General features: G+C 33.6%; 1 protein-coding gene across 1 annotated transcript; it reads left to right on the forward strand.

Moving 5' to 3' along the window:
* Positions 1-3,891: 3,891 nt before the first annotated feature.
* On the forward strand, positions 3,892-14,829 carry LOC134267459 (protein adenylyltransferase SelO, mitochondrial-like). Its single transcript, XM_062749666.1, has 13 exons — positions 3,892-4,356; positions 4,768-4,906; positions 5,193-5,338; positions 5,863-5,986; positions 9,075-9,190; positions 9,469-9,572; positions 9,772-9,941; positions 10,750-10,784; positions 10,880-11,080; positions 11,159-11,279; positions 11,653-11,810; positions 12,178-12,323; positions 13,697-14,829. Exons 1-13 carry the CDS (start codon positions 3,917-3,919, stop codon positions 13,816-13,818), a joined length of 2,022 nt encoding a protein of 673 aa, XP_062605650.1. The 5' UTR covers positions 3,892-3,916; the 3' UTR covers positions 13,819-14,829.
* Positions 14,830-18,975: the final 4,146 nt, after the last annotated feature.

Genomic DNA, 18,975 nt, shown 5'->3' on the forward strand with positions numbered 1-18,975 from the left:
AGAAAAATTCCTGGATTTTTCATATTAAAGGTTTTAAATATATTTGCTATAAAGATAAAATTTCTCCAAGAAAAATCTCTGAATGCCAGTGAATGGTATATTGAAGTAGGAGTCCAAGCACGCATTGTTTCTGAAAGATAAGATGGAGGGGGGCTGGGGTAAGAAGAAAAGAACTTTTATGAGAAAAAAATGACAAGGAGAAAAGGGAAACTTGTCCATACACCAGTCCTATTTCGAAAGGGGATAGTGGGTAGGTTCCAACTTCAGTTCACAATCCCTGGCCTCAATGAACATTTTCAATATTAAAATGTTATGTTTTGGAAAAAATAAGATTTTTTTCCCATACTTTATGGCTGGGGTCCCTTTACACAAACACATGTGTAAAAGAACTTGTACAGCCTTAGAATGAATTTAAGGGGGATGTACGGCCACCTTTAGTGCAGTGAGAACAAAATGTAAACATTTCTTCAAATGACTAAAATACATTATATTTTGATTAAATTTTAAGTCCTTATGATAAAGATACAATAAATATGCATAACTGAATGCATGTTGTGCATAAATAATCTATACTTTTGCAGAAAAATGCTTTTGATATGCTCCTTAGAACTGCGCAGCTACAGAATTGAGCAGAGCCTTAAAAAATCCAAAAAAATACGCAAACTGTGCATTAATGTTCTCTCTACAACCATTTGTTGAGAAAATGTCTAAATTTTGCACCTTTAAATGATAATTTCAAGTTCAAAACAAGGTATTGCTGCCTTCAAAAAGAGTGTAAAGAACCATGAAAGTAGTTCGTGGATAGCAGCACGTGGTCTATTTTTAGCACAGAATTTTGTTTTCCAGACCTCTTCTTAATATGGAGGGACATAACAATCTTTAAATGTAGAAGAGAATTACAGTTGTAAAATATTTCAAATAATATGAACACTTTTAAAAGAGAAAATGTGTTATTGTGTGGCTTAATTAATTCATTTAGTATTATTATGGAACAGTTGTTAAATAGTGTACGTATTGATATAAAAAAAAATCTTAAACTCTTTGATTCCAGGTAAAGAAAAATGAGCACCATCAAAGTTGAAAATTAAGAGCTTGTAAGTTTGCCACAGAATACCGGGTAACATATAATATCTATCAAAATGTTAATTATCACCAATGAAACATAAAGAAATTAAACACATAAAATAGATATGAATGACCTTGTTTTAGTACCTACTAGTACGAGGGGGTGATCAAAACGTTCGCGAACTATCTCTATATCTTCAAAACCACAATTCAGATTAGAAACAAATTTGGTGCATACATAGCCAAATACAAGTTCTATAAATAGAATGAATAAAGTTTTGCTCACAATGTGAAAATGACGTCATTATGCAGGTACTTGTGACGAAAAATGTTTGTCTCAGTGGAACGCGTTCAACAAACGACTAAAATATTTATGGTATATCTTTAAAATGCCTTTGAAGTAGTGTATAAGAATTTGATCACAGTTTATTAAGACAAATGACTTCCTATAAATTCAATCAATGATTGGATAGATCGTTTTAGTGAAGGAAGGCAGATGTTTAAATATGATACTTGATATGTTGCGCGGTGAAAGCAAGTTTTAAAAGGGATGTATTTTTAATTAAGCAATCTGCTATCAAAGACCTCCAATTTACACTTTGAAAAATACTTGAATATTTCAGCAGTGATATAACTATCAAATATCTAAGATGACGTTTACTTTTGATCACCTCTCGTATACTCTGTCAAATAAACATTTACAATTTTCATTACAACGGGGCAACATTTGAAAAGGAATGAAGTCATTCAGAGTGGGTTAGGAAATTTAATGAATAAATAAACTTTATTCTATTTGCCCATTTTGTTAAAAATTGCAATTTTACAGAGTAAAGAAAAAATCAACATAATTATATATCTTATACCATCTTTAAAATGACATTTGGTGGTCCTCCCAACTTAGGGAAAAATTATTAGGTCCGTATTTATATGTGAGAAAAAAAATCCTTAAAATTTAAACATATTTGTTGAGAGAAGAAAAAAAAATCGTGTAATGGCATATAAAAAAAATTGAGTCGGGCCATTTCTAGGCAGTAGATCGGGAGAGAGGGCAACCAAATATTTTTATAACAAATGGTCTTATAATACTAGTGCATGTTCCATCACATACTTAGTAATGCAAAATTTTTGAATCTTTGGCACTATTTTGAAAAACAAACATAGGATTTTCGGGGAGAGGGGGTAGCCTATCCCTTTTTTTGCGATGATAGACATAGCATATGCAATGGACCTTTCTTTGAAATATTGTGCTTGCTTCTAAATTTCAAAGAAACAACTCAATATATTTTATCAAGCTTCGTATGTTCAATGAGCGAGAGTTTACAACGTTGTCAACATAATGAGACATGATGCGTTTTTATGTCCAAACATTACTCCATACAATGTATGGGTCATTGCAAACAATCTAGCTATTAATGTGAGGTACCTGAAGGAAATCCTATAACTGCCTATTTTTTCTTTCTAACTGCTAAACAAAATAGACGTATGTACCAACTTTTCGAATGTAAGACATATAATTACAATTTGTTTTTCGTGCACCGCATATTGTGTAACATTTTCAAATTAAATGCTAAGCATCCTCCTTGCAGTGCCCCATTTGAAAATAACTTCTATCGCCAAAGAAAAAAAGACCCAACGTAAACACATATGTTTAGGAATTTTTTAAAACTTTTTCTTCAGTTTTTAAGAAACCAACAAATTATCAAGACTTGGTCTATGAAATATTAAATACAATCATGGTAATAAACGCATCTATCCACAGCAGATATATGCACATGCCAACCACGTGCTCAGTGGAATGATATTATCGAGGAAACGCGAGCTGTTAACAGAACAGTTTTTCCCGATTTGTTGGAGTGGGGTTAAAATCGCGTTTTTTTATTAATCAGACGATGCGATGCAACAAATAAGAGTAGTAAGTAATATAACCTAATGATTATTACTTAGTAAATTCTTGTCTTGATGTTATTATGGTTGCATTTATTCTAAAATCAATGTTATTCGAACTCTGTGTGACAGAGGAATGGCGGACGAAATAAACACATGGCCTCAGGAAGACACCCATATGAAAAATCAAATTTTCAAGAATTATGGATAATGACAAGAAAAAAGCGAAACAAATGGTTGTAGGCATATAATTAATGAATCAAACTAACACCATTTTCAATGCATTTTTCATCTCGTGAATGCTGTAGCTGCGCAGTTCTAACATGATTAATTTTCTCCTAATTAAAACAAAATAAACTTTATTATTTACTAATTTTGGTCTCTAACAGTAGGTAATTGGTGCATTAACACTTTGAGTAACTTTGGGCTAGTTTAGTAGAGTATTAAGCGCATTCTTGGTATTTCTTATTTTACACCAGACTAGATCCAATATGGCTTATACATCCCCCTTAATGTCATTAAATATGAGACAGTCAAATGTCATTAAATTGATAATACATCATACATGATTGTATATGTAATCAAAAGCCTCAAACATGGAAAATTGAAAACTTAAGAAGTACTTACCTTACTAGACCTTACCACCAGGATCTATGAAAATTAATTCAATATCGTTTTCCAGTGCACCTACACATACAGCTAACGTTACACATCAAATTTGACCACCATCACTACTATCATGTATGGTCACGTGATATAAAAATGTGCAAAGACGTTTGATGAGTAAATTTAGATTAAAATACTTTCCAAAAGCAAAGAAGATATTAATCAATGCAATTTTATAAGCATTTAGACTGCAGTATCATCTTAAAAGTGCAGTCTGGTAAATTTAATTTAGATCGGGGTCGGAATGTTCTTCAAATCGAAATATCGAGTCCGATTGTATTTACGTTTTACGAAACATGACATGATAAAAATATTTAGGACACTCAGTCACCGTCTTGTTAATCTAAGACGGATATCTTTGTTAACAGTAGGAACTGCAGTACTTAGATATCTACATATACATGAAGGAATGACATCTGTAACTTTAGAGTCTCTAAATTTTGACAATTTAGCTCTTCGGTCCCTTCCCATCGACCCAGAAAAGGAAAACTATATTCGACAAGTTTCAGGTGCGTGCTTCTCGAAGGTAAAACCGACACCGGTATCCAACCCACAGTTGGTGGCAGCATCAGTCCCTGCATTGTCACTCATTGATCTGGACTCTGCACAAATAGAGAGGGAAGACTTTGCAGAGTTCTTCAGTGGAAACAAACTGTTGCCTGGCAGTGATACTGCTGCACATTGCTACTGTGGTCACCAGTTTGGGTATTTCTCAGGACAGCTTGGAGATGGAGCTGCAATGTGAGTGATACATTATCTGTGTTTGTTTGATAAGATATGTGTTTCTAGATACATGTGTACAAAAACTACAATGTGTACAATGCATATAAATCGATATAGATAGCCATGTATGCAAATATAGAATATGAATATGATCCATATTATTTGGATTGAATCATAAAAATCCCTGTGGAATCATTCAAGAATGAGACAGTAGCATATGTGGCAAATGAGCAGATTTATTAATAGCCACATAGATCATTTAATTGTTATACATGTATGTTTTCAGGGGACCGAGATTTCAATCCTGGCCAAGTCCATCACATTCTCTCCCTTTCTGTGTTAAATGTACACATGATAATCTTCAGTCAACATTACATGATTAAAGAACTTTATGTTTACTGAATTTTTTTCTTTTTGTACGTGTTATAGGTATCTTGGTGAGATTGTTAACAAATCTGGAGAGAGATGGGAGATACAGTTTAAGGGTTCAGGACTGACTCCATATTCTCGTTCAGCTGACGGCAGGAAGGTACTCCGTAGTACTATCAGAGAGTTCCTGTGTAGTGAGGTAATTCTGTCACTCAAAATCAGGGATATGTTAATAATTTTATTTAGAATTACTCCTGTGCAGTGTGCACACAGCTCACTGTAATTTTTGTTGCCTCAAGAGTGTGTATAAAATATGCAGTGCAGTGGTTTACTTCAAATGCTTCACAGCTGCATACTTTTACATGTATGAGGAAAAAAATATGTTCAGGTTATTAGTTCAATTATGACGTATTTGTCAATGAGTCTTATAAAATAATTTGGCAATCTCTGTTCATAAAGTTTTAATGTGCATGATTCCTCTTTAGGCCATCCATCACCTAGGAATTTCCACAACAAGAGCTGGAACCTGTGTCACGTCAGACAGCAGAGTGATCAGGGATATATTTTACGATGGAAACCCAATACAGGAGAGATGCTCAGTAGTGCTCAGAATCGCTCCTACATTCCTCAGGTCTGCTTATTTTACTGATCCATACATGTATAAGCTGTGTTTCCAAACTCCTGAGAATGGTTTTTGAAAAAAAAAATCCACGGTCTCAAGCAATGGTTCAGAGTCTGCATATAATAAATACTGTATACAGGGAAATTTTCGCCCCCGTTTTATTTTCGCTCCTTTCGCCCTCTTCCTGATTGGGCGAATTTGATACGGTGCGAATTCAAATTACACAGCATAGTTTCGTAAACAGAACTAAGACTGGGCGAATTTAAAACGGGGCAAAATAGTTCGCAAGTGCAAACGGGCGAAAATAACACGGGGCGAAAATAACCCTGTATACAGTAGATCTCTCCAACCAGATTGGGCGAGGATCATACATTTTTGCCGTGGTTTGCATCAATGATAAATATCATGCAAATACATGAAGAAAAATAATTTTAAATTAAATGATGTTGTAGATTTTTTCTTATAACATCTTTTGATGAAGTTTATGATGAAGGTTTAGTTCTTCATTTATGAGTTTTTTTTAATATTATTAGGTTTGGGTCATTTGAGATTTTCAAACCAACAGATTCAGAGACAGGGAGGAAGGGGCCAAGTGTTGGGAGAAACGATATCCTGACCCAGATGTTAGACTACACGGTCCAGACATTTTATCCTGAGGTAAGACTGTGAGAGATATGCCCCTTTATTTTTTCTCCATAGACCTATTTACTCTTACGATTTCACCGTATTTTGTATGGATTTTTAGTTTAAAGTACGTCTCATGTTTTCTTATTATGAAAATATGGAAATCGGAAATACATTCGTTTGGAATTTAGCAGCTAGTTTTTGTTATGATCTGTCTTTGTTTCACGCTTTTGAAACGCTAAAAATGAGAAAGGTTTCAAACACATATCAAGTGATGTCGGGTTGCTAAACGCTGTGGTATTTTAAAATGACAAAGATCATGTTGATAAACCAAGTTTTTGTAATCAAAAAAGCAGTTGTTCTTTTTTAATATGTGAAAAATTGATGGAAAGTTAAATCTTACTGGCAAATGCCAAATCTCACGGAGAAATCTAATAAAAAATACTGAGAGATGACGATATGGGTAAACAGGTCTGTATCCATAGACAGTTTTCATCTTTCCTATGTCCCATAGATTCATAAAAACAGATTACAACTTAATGAAAGTTGTTGAAATTTTTGTTTAAAAAAATTTTCTGAAAATATTCAAAATGAATGCAACAAGTACTAGCCATCAAATTTACATATCAACAGATCTGAAATAATTTTTTACCTAGAAGTTTACATTTATATCCCTTAAATTTTTTATGTATATTAATATTTAAGTATTATATTATTGGGTACCTGTAAAGTGCGAAACGAAATTGAAACGAAACGAACTGAAACGAAATGAAACCTACCAAAACGAAACGAAATCAAAACGAAATCTACCGAAACGAAACAAAACTTTCATTTTTTTTTTCAATTCAAGGTATATAATTATATATATATAGTTCAAGCACTTGTTTATATAAAAACTAAACACCTATAAATTATGCTCCCTACTCTAATGATGTACATGTATTTACATTATGAACTGCTGCCAGCTGCAAATATGTGCAAGCATTATGCATACAGGTATAATTTTAATATGTGATATATTTTCTAATTTTTTTGACTTACTATTATTTTCAGCCCTTATTCATATAGATACAACATATTCATCAAAATTGATGTGTTATATGTAAAAACGCATTTATATAAGGGTTGAAATCAAGTTACCGTACTGTTGTACATGTATTGCAAATGCCTTTAAAGGGGTTTGGGAGTGGCCATTTTCAGACTATTTTGACCTCCTTTAAAAGAAGAGTTCCATATAAAGATATACAAAAATGATTAAATTTTAAAACTAAAATGTATGATATTTTTCTTTATCACATAATTGTTGACAGCCTAAGATATATCTAAAAAATTAAGTTAAATCTGGTGGTTAATTTGTTGACCCCAGCCAGGATAAAACCGGAGATTATCGAGTATTCCATTCCGAGGTTTTGGGTGTTATCATTCAAACAAGTAGGGTACCCCTTATACGAAACAATTGCCTGTGTAAACAAGTGCTTGAACTATATAAATTTCATATGAAGTAAAAATAAACTATATACAGTTACACATTATATATATAACTTAATGCATACCTGTATACCTTGATTTGAAAAAACATTCCGAAAGTTATGTTTTGTTTCGTTAGGTTTCGTTTTGATCTCGTTTCGGTAGGTCTCGTTTTGTTTCGGTAGATTTCGTTTCGTTACGTTTTGATTTCGTTTCGTTTCCCTTACCAAACTGATATGTTTGCTGCAGGCCTGCAGCAAGTCTGCTGCAAGCTTGCAGCAAACAAAATTGTTCGCAGGAAAAAAAATTTCTTGTTGGCAGATGATTGCCGCTAGCTGCGATCTTGTGGCAAACATTGCAGCAATTGCTGCAAGCTTGCAGCAAATTTGCAGGAACCCAGCATGTTTGCAGGAACATTGCAAGAAACATACACACCAATTTAATGTTCGCAGCAATTTCGCAGGAAACATTTCATGATTTGAATGTTTGTAGGAAGTTCGCAAGAACAGTAAACAAGTCAAATCAGCCAATGAAATGCAGATTGTACTGTGGTTAACACAGAACTGGCCATTTTGAATTGTTTGAATAGAAGGTGTACATGCTTCAGTATTTTGTAAGGAATATATACCATTTTGAGTGATTAAAAGTGCAAAACTCTGGATGTAGGTTTTCATTGGCATGCATGATATCTAATTGGTAAGATCTGATTTTGTTTTTTGTTTTTTTTTGATATGGAAAAAATGTTTCTTAAAAACAGGTCTGAGTAACTGATGTAACTGCTAGGTCAGATCTAAATCTATTTATTATGAATTTCAGCCCTCATTTTAAAATCACATATACATACTTCTTAAATGTATTAATTTAATGGACCCAAATCAGTTACATGTTTTCAAATGAATAAGTAACTGTAATCACGGTTCAATTGAAATTATATTTAAATTTCTTAATGTTCTGTTGATATAACAAAAAGCTATTTCATGCACTTAAATTTAAAAAGAGTATGGAAACATTGTCTAGGAACATAAAGAGAACTTCTCAAAACTGCATAAGATTGCATCATTTCAGAAACGTGGTAGATTTTCTCTAAAGTTAACAGATTTAGGTCAGGACAAAGGCTTTCCGCGAACTTGCTGCTTGTACACAGGAATGTGCAAAAAACCATAAGGAAATTGTTTGCTGCAAGTTAGCAGCAATGTTTGCCGCAAGCTTGCAGCAAGGTTTCCAATATTTGGAAAATCCAGTGTTTGCTGCAGACTTGTAGCAAACCTCATTTGCATATGGTAAAATGTTTGCTGCAAGCTTGCTGCAGACTTGCCGCAAAGTTGCTGCAAACACCAAAGGCTTTGTTTAGACTGTTGTGCTTTCTTGCTACATTGCCTCAAGCTTGCAGCAATGTCTGCTGCAAGTTTGCAGCAATATCTGCTGCAAGTTTGCAGCAATGTTTGCTGCGGATTTGCAGCAAATATTTGCAGGAAGGCAGTATTTTTGGTAATGGTTTGATTTCGTTTCGTTTCGGTAGATTTCGTTTCATTTCGGCAGATTTCGTTTCGTTTCGGTTCAGTTCGTTTCGTTTCGTTTCTATTTCGTTTCGCACTTTACAGGTACCCTTGTATTATTATATCTGTAAACCTTATGAATAATATTTGTTCCTTAGTTATGGAAAGCTCACAGCTCTGACAAAACAACTGCTTATGTAGAATTCTTCAAAGAACTCACAAGACGTACTGCAAGACTAGTAGCAGACTGGCAGAGTGTGGGCTGGTGCCATGGGTAAGGACACCTGTCCTCAGAATGTCATTTTACCAATTACATTTATTACCTGGTTGCAAGTGCACAATAATGCAAGATTTAAAGACTTTGTTTTTGAAAGAATGTTATTTTTTAAAGGGCAGCAAAATTACTGTAAAAAAACTGTAAATTATGAAACCTAGATAAATTTGTTTAAACTTTGAATTATTAAACCTAAATAAAGTTATTTATGATTATTATTGGATATAAATGTTGTTTTGGGGGCATTTATATGTTAATAGTATTTTTTTTAACTGCAGAGTTCTGAACACAGACAATATGAGTATTGTGGGAGTGACCATTGATTATGGTCCCTTTGGTTTTATGGACAAGTATGACCCAGATTTCATTTGTAATGCCTCAGGTAATGCAAGTTCACATACACTAACAGTAATCACAAATTCAGCTACATAAAGTATACATTCACATCACTATACATGTATACACCAGGACTGACAGTGAAATTTTGTAGAGTAAAAAAGGATTTTAATGGTTGTGTTTATAAATTTTGATCTGTATGTATGACAAATGGTAACCTCTTCCATATGGTGTTTGTAATACAGATGATGGTGGGAGATACACATACATAAAACAACCCCAGATTTGTAAGTGGAATTTAAAGAAGTTTGCAGAGGCTATTCAGGGAGTAGTACCTTTAGCAAGGACAATTCCAGAAACTAAGATATTTGATGAAGAGTATAGCGATTACTACACAAAGAAAATGAGGAAAAAGGTCTCAAAATTAAGCTTTTTAGAAGTTGTCTAAAATGAATTATGTCCTGTTTTAAAAGGCATTGAATTTAAATTAGTGATAATTTTTGTAATTAGCATTTTTTTTTGGTGATTTTACATGTATAAAAATGTCATACACTATATACAATACAACAGTAATTCCTTGAAGCTATAATATGTTGACGGTGCAACCGTTATGGCGAGCGCAGATATTTATTTTGTTATAATTTTGATCGGGCTCGTCAAACTGCACGTGACATTTGGTGCATCTAGACTCTGACGTCATATGTGAGTTACATTTCCAAAAAAGAAGCCTGAACAGTGCTGAAAGTAAATGAAAAAAGTTTACTATTTATCTTCAATATTTACCCATTAAATCAGGGCATGTTTACTTTTAATTGAACTTTTGCTGCTATTCTCGCGAGAACATAGCTTTAACAAGTGATGCATTGTGGGTGGGTCCTAAATACTGCATCAAAAAATTCTATCGAATGAATGTGCAGTAGTCCAAATTTTCTCTCTGCACAGGCATTGCTTTAAGAGCTCGCAGTGGCAAACAAGTACTGTTAATCACATTTTGTTTGCAAGAACTTAATTTTTGCGTTATTACGCGAGACAATGAGCTCGCGAAAATTTCATTCTCACATTTAAAAGTATTTCTTACGATTATATAGAGGAAAAACAACAATTCGTGAAAATTATGTCTCGCTAATAAAGAGTCAATGACTATCTCGAAAAATAAGGTGTCGCGAAAATTTAGTGATCTACAGTACATATTACTTATACATCACTGTATTGGTCCCTTGTAGTTTGGGTTGATCAACAAAGCAGATGAAGAAGATGGGTAAGGCTTTTATTTCTTTTTAATTAGTAATCACCATATGTTTGGGATTCACTTGATTATTTTATTTAATAATTGATTTAAATTTTCATAAACAGGAAGTTGACGGGAACTTTTCTGGACACAATGCGGAAGACTGGTGCTGATTTCACTAACTGCTTTCGCTGTCTGAGTCGCCTCCCTTTACCTGGCTCTCCTGATTTTGAAGATAAATTACAGGAGGTTATTCAGTACATTCTTACCCAGTGTTCAACTGTAGAGGAGCTGAAGAAAGATTATAGACCAAGAATGAATCCAAGGTAGGCACAGAAAAATTGGGGGAAATATTTAAAAAATTTATAAAGAAATGTGTTTATGTATCTTTTTGTTTTTTTCAGGCAGTTTCAGATGATTCTGATGTTGATGGAATCAAATCCTCAAATTGCACCTTCACTAGGAAGAGGTTTTTCTGCCTTTACCCAAGAAATAGAAAGGCTTGAAAAATATAAGGAATTAGAGGTATACAAAAGATTCTCTTTAAATCCATTTGAAAATATATACACACTATAGATTTATCTGAATCAAAATGTTAATTATAAAACCTCTTTTTATTACACAAAAAGCGGCTTTATCTATGAAAAGAAAATATACTGTATACATGGAAATTTTCGCCCGCGTTTACTTTTTGCCCCTTTCGCCCTTGTCACAAGTAGGCGAATTTAAAATGAGTCAAATTAAAAGAACACAGTAAAAATTCTTAAACAGAACTGTGACTGAGCGAAATTTAAAACGGGGCACGAAAATAACATGGAGCGAAAATAACCATGTATACAGTAATTAAGATAAGATAATCATTTTAAATTTGTTTAGCTCTCATTTTATTTTATCACAGAAAATTACAGAAGAGGATAAGAAGAAAGAGAATACAGACCTGTGGACAAGCTGGTTTAAAACCTATACTGACAGATTGAAGGAGGAAGCAGAGGGAGTGACTGACTTAGAGGCAGCCAATCAGAAGAGAAAAGAGGTCATGAACTCTACGAACCCAAGGTCAGAATTTTTTTTGAGTATACATGTATTTTAAAGTACTTTGAGTTTATTAATGTGATCCTTGTATTTTCAAATTGAGAATAAATAGACTGTGTTTCTACAGAGGTTTAAAGCACTTAGACAAAAAATACTCCTCCAAAAATGCCTCAAGTCTTGATAACTATTACAGTGGAGCCTCATTTATCCGGACGCTTTGGTTCCCAGTCAATTTGTCCGGATATGTGAAGCGTCCGGATACCTGAATCACCAGTTAAACAAGACATAATAACATTTTAAAATTCTGTTCCGATGAAATAGCGTCCGGATACTGAAGCATCCGGATATCTGGCGTCCAGATATCTGAAGGTCCACTGTACTTGGTTTTCAGGTTTATTCTCAGGAACTACATAGCCCAGAATGCAATAGACGCAGCTGAAAAGGGAGATTTTTCAGAGGTGCGTCGAGTGCTGAAGGTTTTGGAAAAACCATACAGTGATGAAACAAATCTGGAAAGTCTCCTTCAGAAACCAGTGGGTAAGAAAATGCTAACTCTGGAATTTCCTTCAGTTCAACCCTTGTAGTACAAAATTGTCCAAAATATTCAGTTCACCAAAGAAAATTTTCAGATTTATACAGGATATTGAAAATATTACTAACTTTGCTATCTTTGCCAACCAAGTATCTGATTTGTATCCCCTCATCTTCAAAAATATTTGTATACAAGAATAGATATGGGTTACCCCATATCCAAAGATATTCGACTTTTAGATTTTAAAATGTGTTTAAAAGTGTTTAATGACTTTTATGAAAATAAAACTGCACTGTCTAGTTATAGAACTTGTGTAAATTTCGTGAGTCCGTAGCATTGCGGTCACCCAGTCTCCTAATAAACAGTACACATACCTGTGTCCGCAAGTCCAGTTAGCCTTGGTCTACACACGTGCGATGGAGTTGTCAAACGGACTCCCGCGAACAGAGAAGTTACGAACTTTTTTTCATAATTAGATCACATGAATTCATACAAATTCAGATTAATAAAAATTAAACGATTGTCAGTTTAGAAATCCCCCGCCCAGTTCGGGTTTTGTTACACAATTTATAGGTACTCTCCCTATGTGTACTTTGTCTACACACATGCAGGAATCTGCCCAGGGATTGAAAATTCCGTCATTTAATATATTACACACATAGAATGATTTTTTGTCTCTAAGAGGAAACTATATGATGATTAACGAACAATTAACATGATTTTACTACAGTTGTTGATATAATATAATCAATTCATCGGTTAAAAAATATCAACCGAAGAATGACCTAGATATTCTCTGTTATCAAACATGTTAAAAAAAGCTGAGGAGGGAGCGAGCGTAGGAATATTAACATTTTTTATTTGCATTTAGGGGGGAAAGTGATCTTTGGAGGAAAAATTCACATTAATTTCAGTTTCTTTTACGTATGACATACACAACATTATTCTTATCACGAACAATTATGTTGTATCTACTTATTAATGATGGAACTATTTTCGTTGGAACAATTTGTGTGAGTCGCCGCTGACTACAGTAATATATCTAGAACAGATAGTAAGCACTGATCGAATATATTAAAAACAATTCAGACTTTCAAATAGCACAGTAGAGTCATACTCCTACAAGTAAGAACCTTGGTTAATGTCTCTGTGTTCCTTATTGTTAAGCGGCACCAAGTCAAAAGAATCTCGCCGTGAACCTCTAGCATGCTGGAGTAAGTAGAGTCAGGGTTCGTTGGGAGAGATTGGAATTTGAAATAATTATTGATAAGCCAAGAGGCTAGGCACCTTGTAAAATCATTCATAAATAGGAAATAACATATATTTTCAGTATTTTATGCAAATTTCTTACAAAAGATTTACATGTATATTCTTACAGAAGCTTCCAAAGGGGCAACTGAGGAAGAAGTTGATTCCAGTGGTGATTTACCAAGAACATTTGTAGGACAGTTTTATGACGATAAGCCACCTTTGTGGTCAGCTGACCTGAGGGTCACATGATCCTCGTAAACCACACAGAATCTGCCTGTTCGTCAAGCCTGGAGTCCGAGGTCACATGACAGAAACTGATATACTTCAGATGTATGATATAAACAGTGGTAGTTATGGTGAGATACATATATTGATGATTCAATTCTCAAAAATCACTATTTCTAGAGTTTTCAAAATTATTGGGCATCTTTCAACATTTGTGATCAAAATTAGAATTCTTCAATATCAATTTATTGATATTCCCATTTTCATGGGATTGTGTCCGAATTTGTTATTATTCCTCAATATTGAATATGGCCCGCACCTTCGAATATGACATTTATGAGAACTTAATGAACTTGTATGTGATTCAATGACTGTGTAAACATGTCTTCCACAATGGTTATTTGTAATGAGACTTCACAGCAGTGATTTTATTAATTAGTTAGGAACAGGTTGTCGGTTCTGTGTGGTATTAACAGATTCAGGGATACAGATATTGCATGATCTAAAGAAATGCATCATTTCTTTGTTTATGATGGTTCTGAATTCAACCTTAGTTAATAGGTATTCAAAACTTGAATTTTATAGTCATGTATAATTGTAGTCTTGGATTATTACATTTGATAAAGAACATTTTTATTGTATTATTACAAATAAATGGGTTTTTTTTTAACTTTATTGATTCTATGCTAAGTCAAAAGTGACTTTAACTATGTCTATTTTCATTTCTCTTCACAAAATAAATCAGGGAAAAATACATTTTGGAAACAGAAAAAATTAAAGCTTAATTTTTTTAATATATTGATGCTCATTAGACATACTATTGGAGCAAGCTTTTAATTTTTGGAGAACCTTATTTTTTTGTTGATTTATTCAGACTGGTGTTAGATTTTTGGAAACAAGCTACTATGATACATATGATATTCATCGATATTAAAAAAAAACTTGTACATGAATATGCATTCTCATATTGTTAATATGTCCAGATGTATTGTATAAGATAACTTGTTATTTAAATCATAATTAAGAAAAAAATTCTGTTGTGTTTCCTTGCACTAGTAACAGGAAGGGAGAAAATTAATGGTTGGACCAGGAATCAAACCAAGAACCTCTGCATTACTAGACAGGTAATTTAACCACTTGGTTATTAAGGCTGATGCTCATGGTGCTTATAGCTCTAACCTCAGTGACACATTGCGCCCTCCTTAAGTTGATCTTCATCTCAAAGACACACAAGCAATATAATTCTTATTCTATCAAATATCTTAAAATTGTCCCTCTGAGTAACACATCAAAAATGCTTTTATATGATTTCTTTCAACATTTAAAACTAACAAACTACTGATGTTTAAAAACGTTATTCTAATATTTTATTACGAAAAATCACAAGTTTATTCTAGTATTCTATTAACAACAATTACAAATTATGTTAAAGAAACATTGTGTAAAGAAAATGGAAACAATCAGCATTACTTGATTGATCGTAAAAAAATTAAGAAAAAAGTGTATTTAAAAATGCAAACTAGATGATTATCGAAGAACTAATGCAATATTGCTATACAATCAACAGAGCTCTGTGGCAACGCACTTTGAAAAAATTACGCACTTTGAAAAAAATTTCAAATTGCTTTAAAATTGGGACAAAATCAACGCACTTTGAAAAAAAAATTCAAAGTTGTTAAATTTGGGACACACTCAACGCACCTTGACCTTTTTTTTCAAAGTGTGTTAAGAGTGTACATAAACATTTTTTACCATGGAAACACTTAACGCACTTTGAAAAAAAAATATGCATGAAACAAATTCTAGACTTATGGATTTTAGTTATTGAGAGATCAACTTGAAAGAATTATATCTTTCGAAAAACTTTTTAATTTACATGTACTCATTTAACCTCATTCAGAACAAGGAAAAGGTCTCTCAGACAAACTCCTTTTTTTCTTATACATTGTACATAGTCATCGGTAGCAAATTGAAAGTGGATCCCCCCAATTTTCAATGCCTAAATTATGTATATCTTTGTAAAACATTTGTGTGACTACCCCCCCCCCCCCCCCCCAGGTACAGATGCCTATGCTACACCAAAATATATGTATTTGCATAACTGGTATGACTATAAAAACTTTCAATAAATTTTAGTTTACATATAGAATGCATGCAAACTGGGAAAAAAATAAGTACAATAAAACATTTCACAGAAAAAGGATTTTCAAAGTATGGAAAAATCAAAATTGCTCACTTTTACACCCTGAAGTGGTTCAATTATTTATCATAACCAAGATTTACAAGAATATTGACCAAGCCATACACATTTTTTCAAAGTGCGTTAATATGATCGACATTAACGCACTTTGAAAAGAAATTTTATTTTTTCAAAGTGCGTCGACTTGGTTCCAGATTTAACGCATTTTGAAATTTTTTTTCAAAGTGCGTAATTTTTCAGGGTGCGTTGTAACAGGGCTCCCAGCCCCACACACCCCACCAAAAACCCTGACCCAGCATGCCCAGCGTTATCATGCATTTAGTTTGTTTGCTAAAAACCGAGAAGCAGAGAATCTTATAAAATAAATGCAGTTTTATATACACATGTAATATCAAGAGAGCCTAATGCCATTAACCACAAATCTTTACCAAGAAGTCGAGTTTCACAATTTTGTGAAATGCTCATTTGCCCACCTTAACCATGCATGTAGAATGTTTGATTAAACCAAGAAATAGAGGAGAATATTTTTATAATGTATTTTACTATATCATCAACAGAGCCCCGTGTTTACACCAGTACTCCTGACTTTGAATTTTACTATATAGTCAATGAGCCCTACTCCTACTTCAGAACCTTTGACGGAAGCCTGGGATCATGAATTTCACAATATTTAGTAGAGGGCTTAATGCTCAATACTGTCATACAAATAGTTTATTGCTTGGTGACAAGGAGAAAAAGGGTTTTTATAAAATAACTATTTAATTTTCAAAATTGATGGTTTTAGCCCCATTCCTCACAGTCTAGTGGTAGCAATCATTCCCCATTACTCAGAAATTCCGTATGCAAAAATTGGTACAGTGGTTCTGATGGACAAGCTGAAAATGTTCAAATGTTTAAGACAGACAAAGGACGACGACGGACAAAATCAAAGACAGTAGTTCACCTTAGTGAGTCAGGTGATCTAAAATTGAGGATAAAATAGTGTCCGATCATAGTAAAACAGGTAAAAATTTATTTTATACAACATTTTTATTCACATAAAGTGAATGGGATCGGGCAGCAGGCATAGCCTATTTTAGCCCTGTCCCTAGTAAAAATTGTTACTTTCTTTGCTGACAGCCACAAAGTACTCTTTCCATGCTGTTTTATCATTAAATAATTGCTTTTACGAAACATTATGACAAACAATTTATAAATACATTGTATCAGAATATGAATTTATGTTTCTAATCTGTTTGATATAGACACATCATAATATCTTTTCAATTATGTTCCCCAAACGGAGTTTGGGAACATATTGTTTTTACTCGGTTTCTTATTATGTTCCCCAAACGAAGTTGGGGAACATATTGTTTTTACTCTGTTTCTTATTATTATTATTATTATTTTTCTTCTCGGGAAAATTTTGTCCGCGAATGATCTTGTAAAGTACACATCCGATTAAGGGGAAACCTTTTTAGGGTAAGTAGGCATGTTATGTAGATTTGCGGAATCTAGGTCATTTTCCGCGCACATGCTTGCAAGAGCGCGCACGTGCAAAACTTGAAATGACCAATATATAATGGATATAACCGTAACTTTTCTATTTTTAGACGAAATGTTTTGAAACTCATAATGTAAGGATATATGAGTAGTATGCACAAGATGACATGGTCAAAATAGCAAGATCGCACGTGCAAGCACGTGCGCTTCGCTCTGATTGGCTGAAACTAAAGTCTCAATATCTTTCTTGTTTTTTGATAAAATCATTTGAAATTTTGAACATAGTCATACATTAGGGAGATCTACAGCCCGTAATAAAAGAAATATCAAGAAAGCATGTGCATGCACGTGTGCTTGCAAGAGCTCGCACGTGCAACACGAGAATTAATTGATACAGACGTAACTATTTAAATTATTGATGATATGCTTTAAAACTCATATTAGAAGTATATTATAGAAGCATAGACAAGATGACATGGTCAAAAAAGCAAGATCTCACGCGCATGCACGTGCGCTTCGCTCTGATTGGCTGAAACTAAAGTCTCAATATCTTTCTTGTTTTTTGACGAAATCCTTTGAAATTTTGAATATAGGCATGTATTAGGATATCCTACAATAAGATATATAGCAATTATTTTGAAAACACGTGCATGCACGTGCGCTGCAATCTGATTGGTTTATGCTTTAAATAGCTATAATTCCCTTGGTTTTCAACCAAACAGGATGGGATTTGGAACATGGATAGATATAATGGACTTCTACAAGAAGACATGGTCACCATGCACATGCATACACGTGCATGTACGTGCGCTGCAATCTGATTGGCTGAAACTTTGAACAGCTATAACTCCCTTGGTGTTCAACTAAACGGGGTGGGATTTAGAACATAGATAGATGTAATGGACTTCTACAAGAAAGTATGGTCGCCATGCTCATGTTAGCACGTGCGTGCACGTGAAATGAGTAAAATCAAAAATACACTTGAATTAGCGTATTTTTTAATACGTTTGGATTAAATACTTTGATATTTAGTATATTAAAATCTATAGATTGTAAAGACAAGATTATATGGTCATTACGCACATGCATTCACATGAGTATGCGTGCAATGCTAAAATTTGAATGAAATTGGTGCACTTCTGGGTAAACGTTGTTAAAGTCTCAAATGCATAGAGTTTGTCTTATTTAATGAAGCTTATAGGGAATATGGCACCAAAAGGGAGTTGGGGAGCGTTTGGGGAACATCTGTAACGGTCCCCGTTACAATTAGCACTAGTTATTATTATTATTATTAAGTCTTCCGTTCACAACGGAAGACTTATAGTGATTGTATTGTTTCTTTTTATTATTATTATTATTATTATTATTATTCCTCCCAAATTTTGTGAGCGCGATTACTCAGAGATGGCTGGATAGATTTTCACAAATTTTCTCATGTGAGTAGGTTGATATATGAAGTTTATATAAAATTCCGTTTTTTGAAAAATTCACTTCCGGTC

This window comes from Saccostrea cucullata, unplaced genomic scaffold (assembly GCF_032062105.1).
Source record: "Saccostrea cucullata isolate Sc308-1 unplaced genomic scaffold, CSIRO_AGI_Scuc_v1 ctg10150, whole genome shotgun sequence".
Classification (NCBI taxonomy): domain Eukaryota; kingdom Metazoa; phylum Mollusca; class Bivalvia; order Ostreida; family Ostreidae; genus Saccostrea; species Saccostrea cuccullata.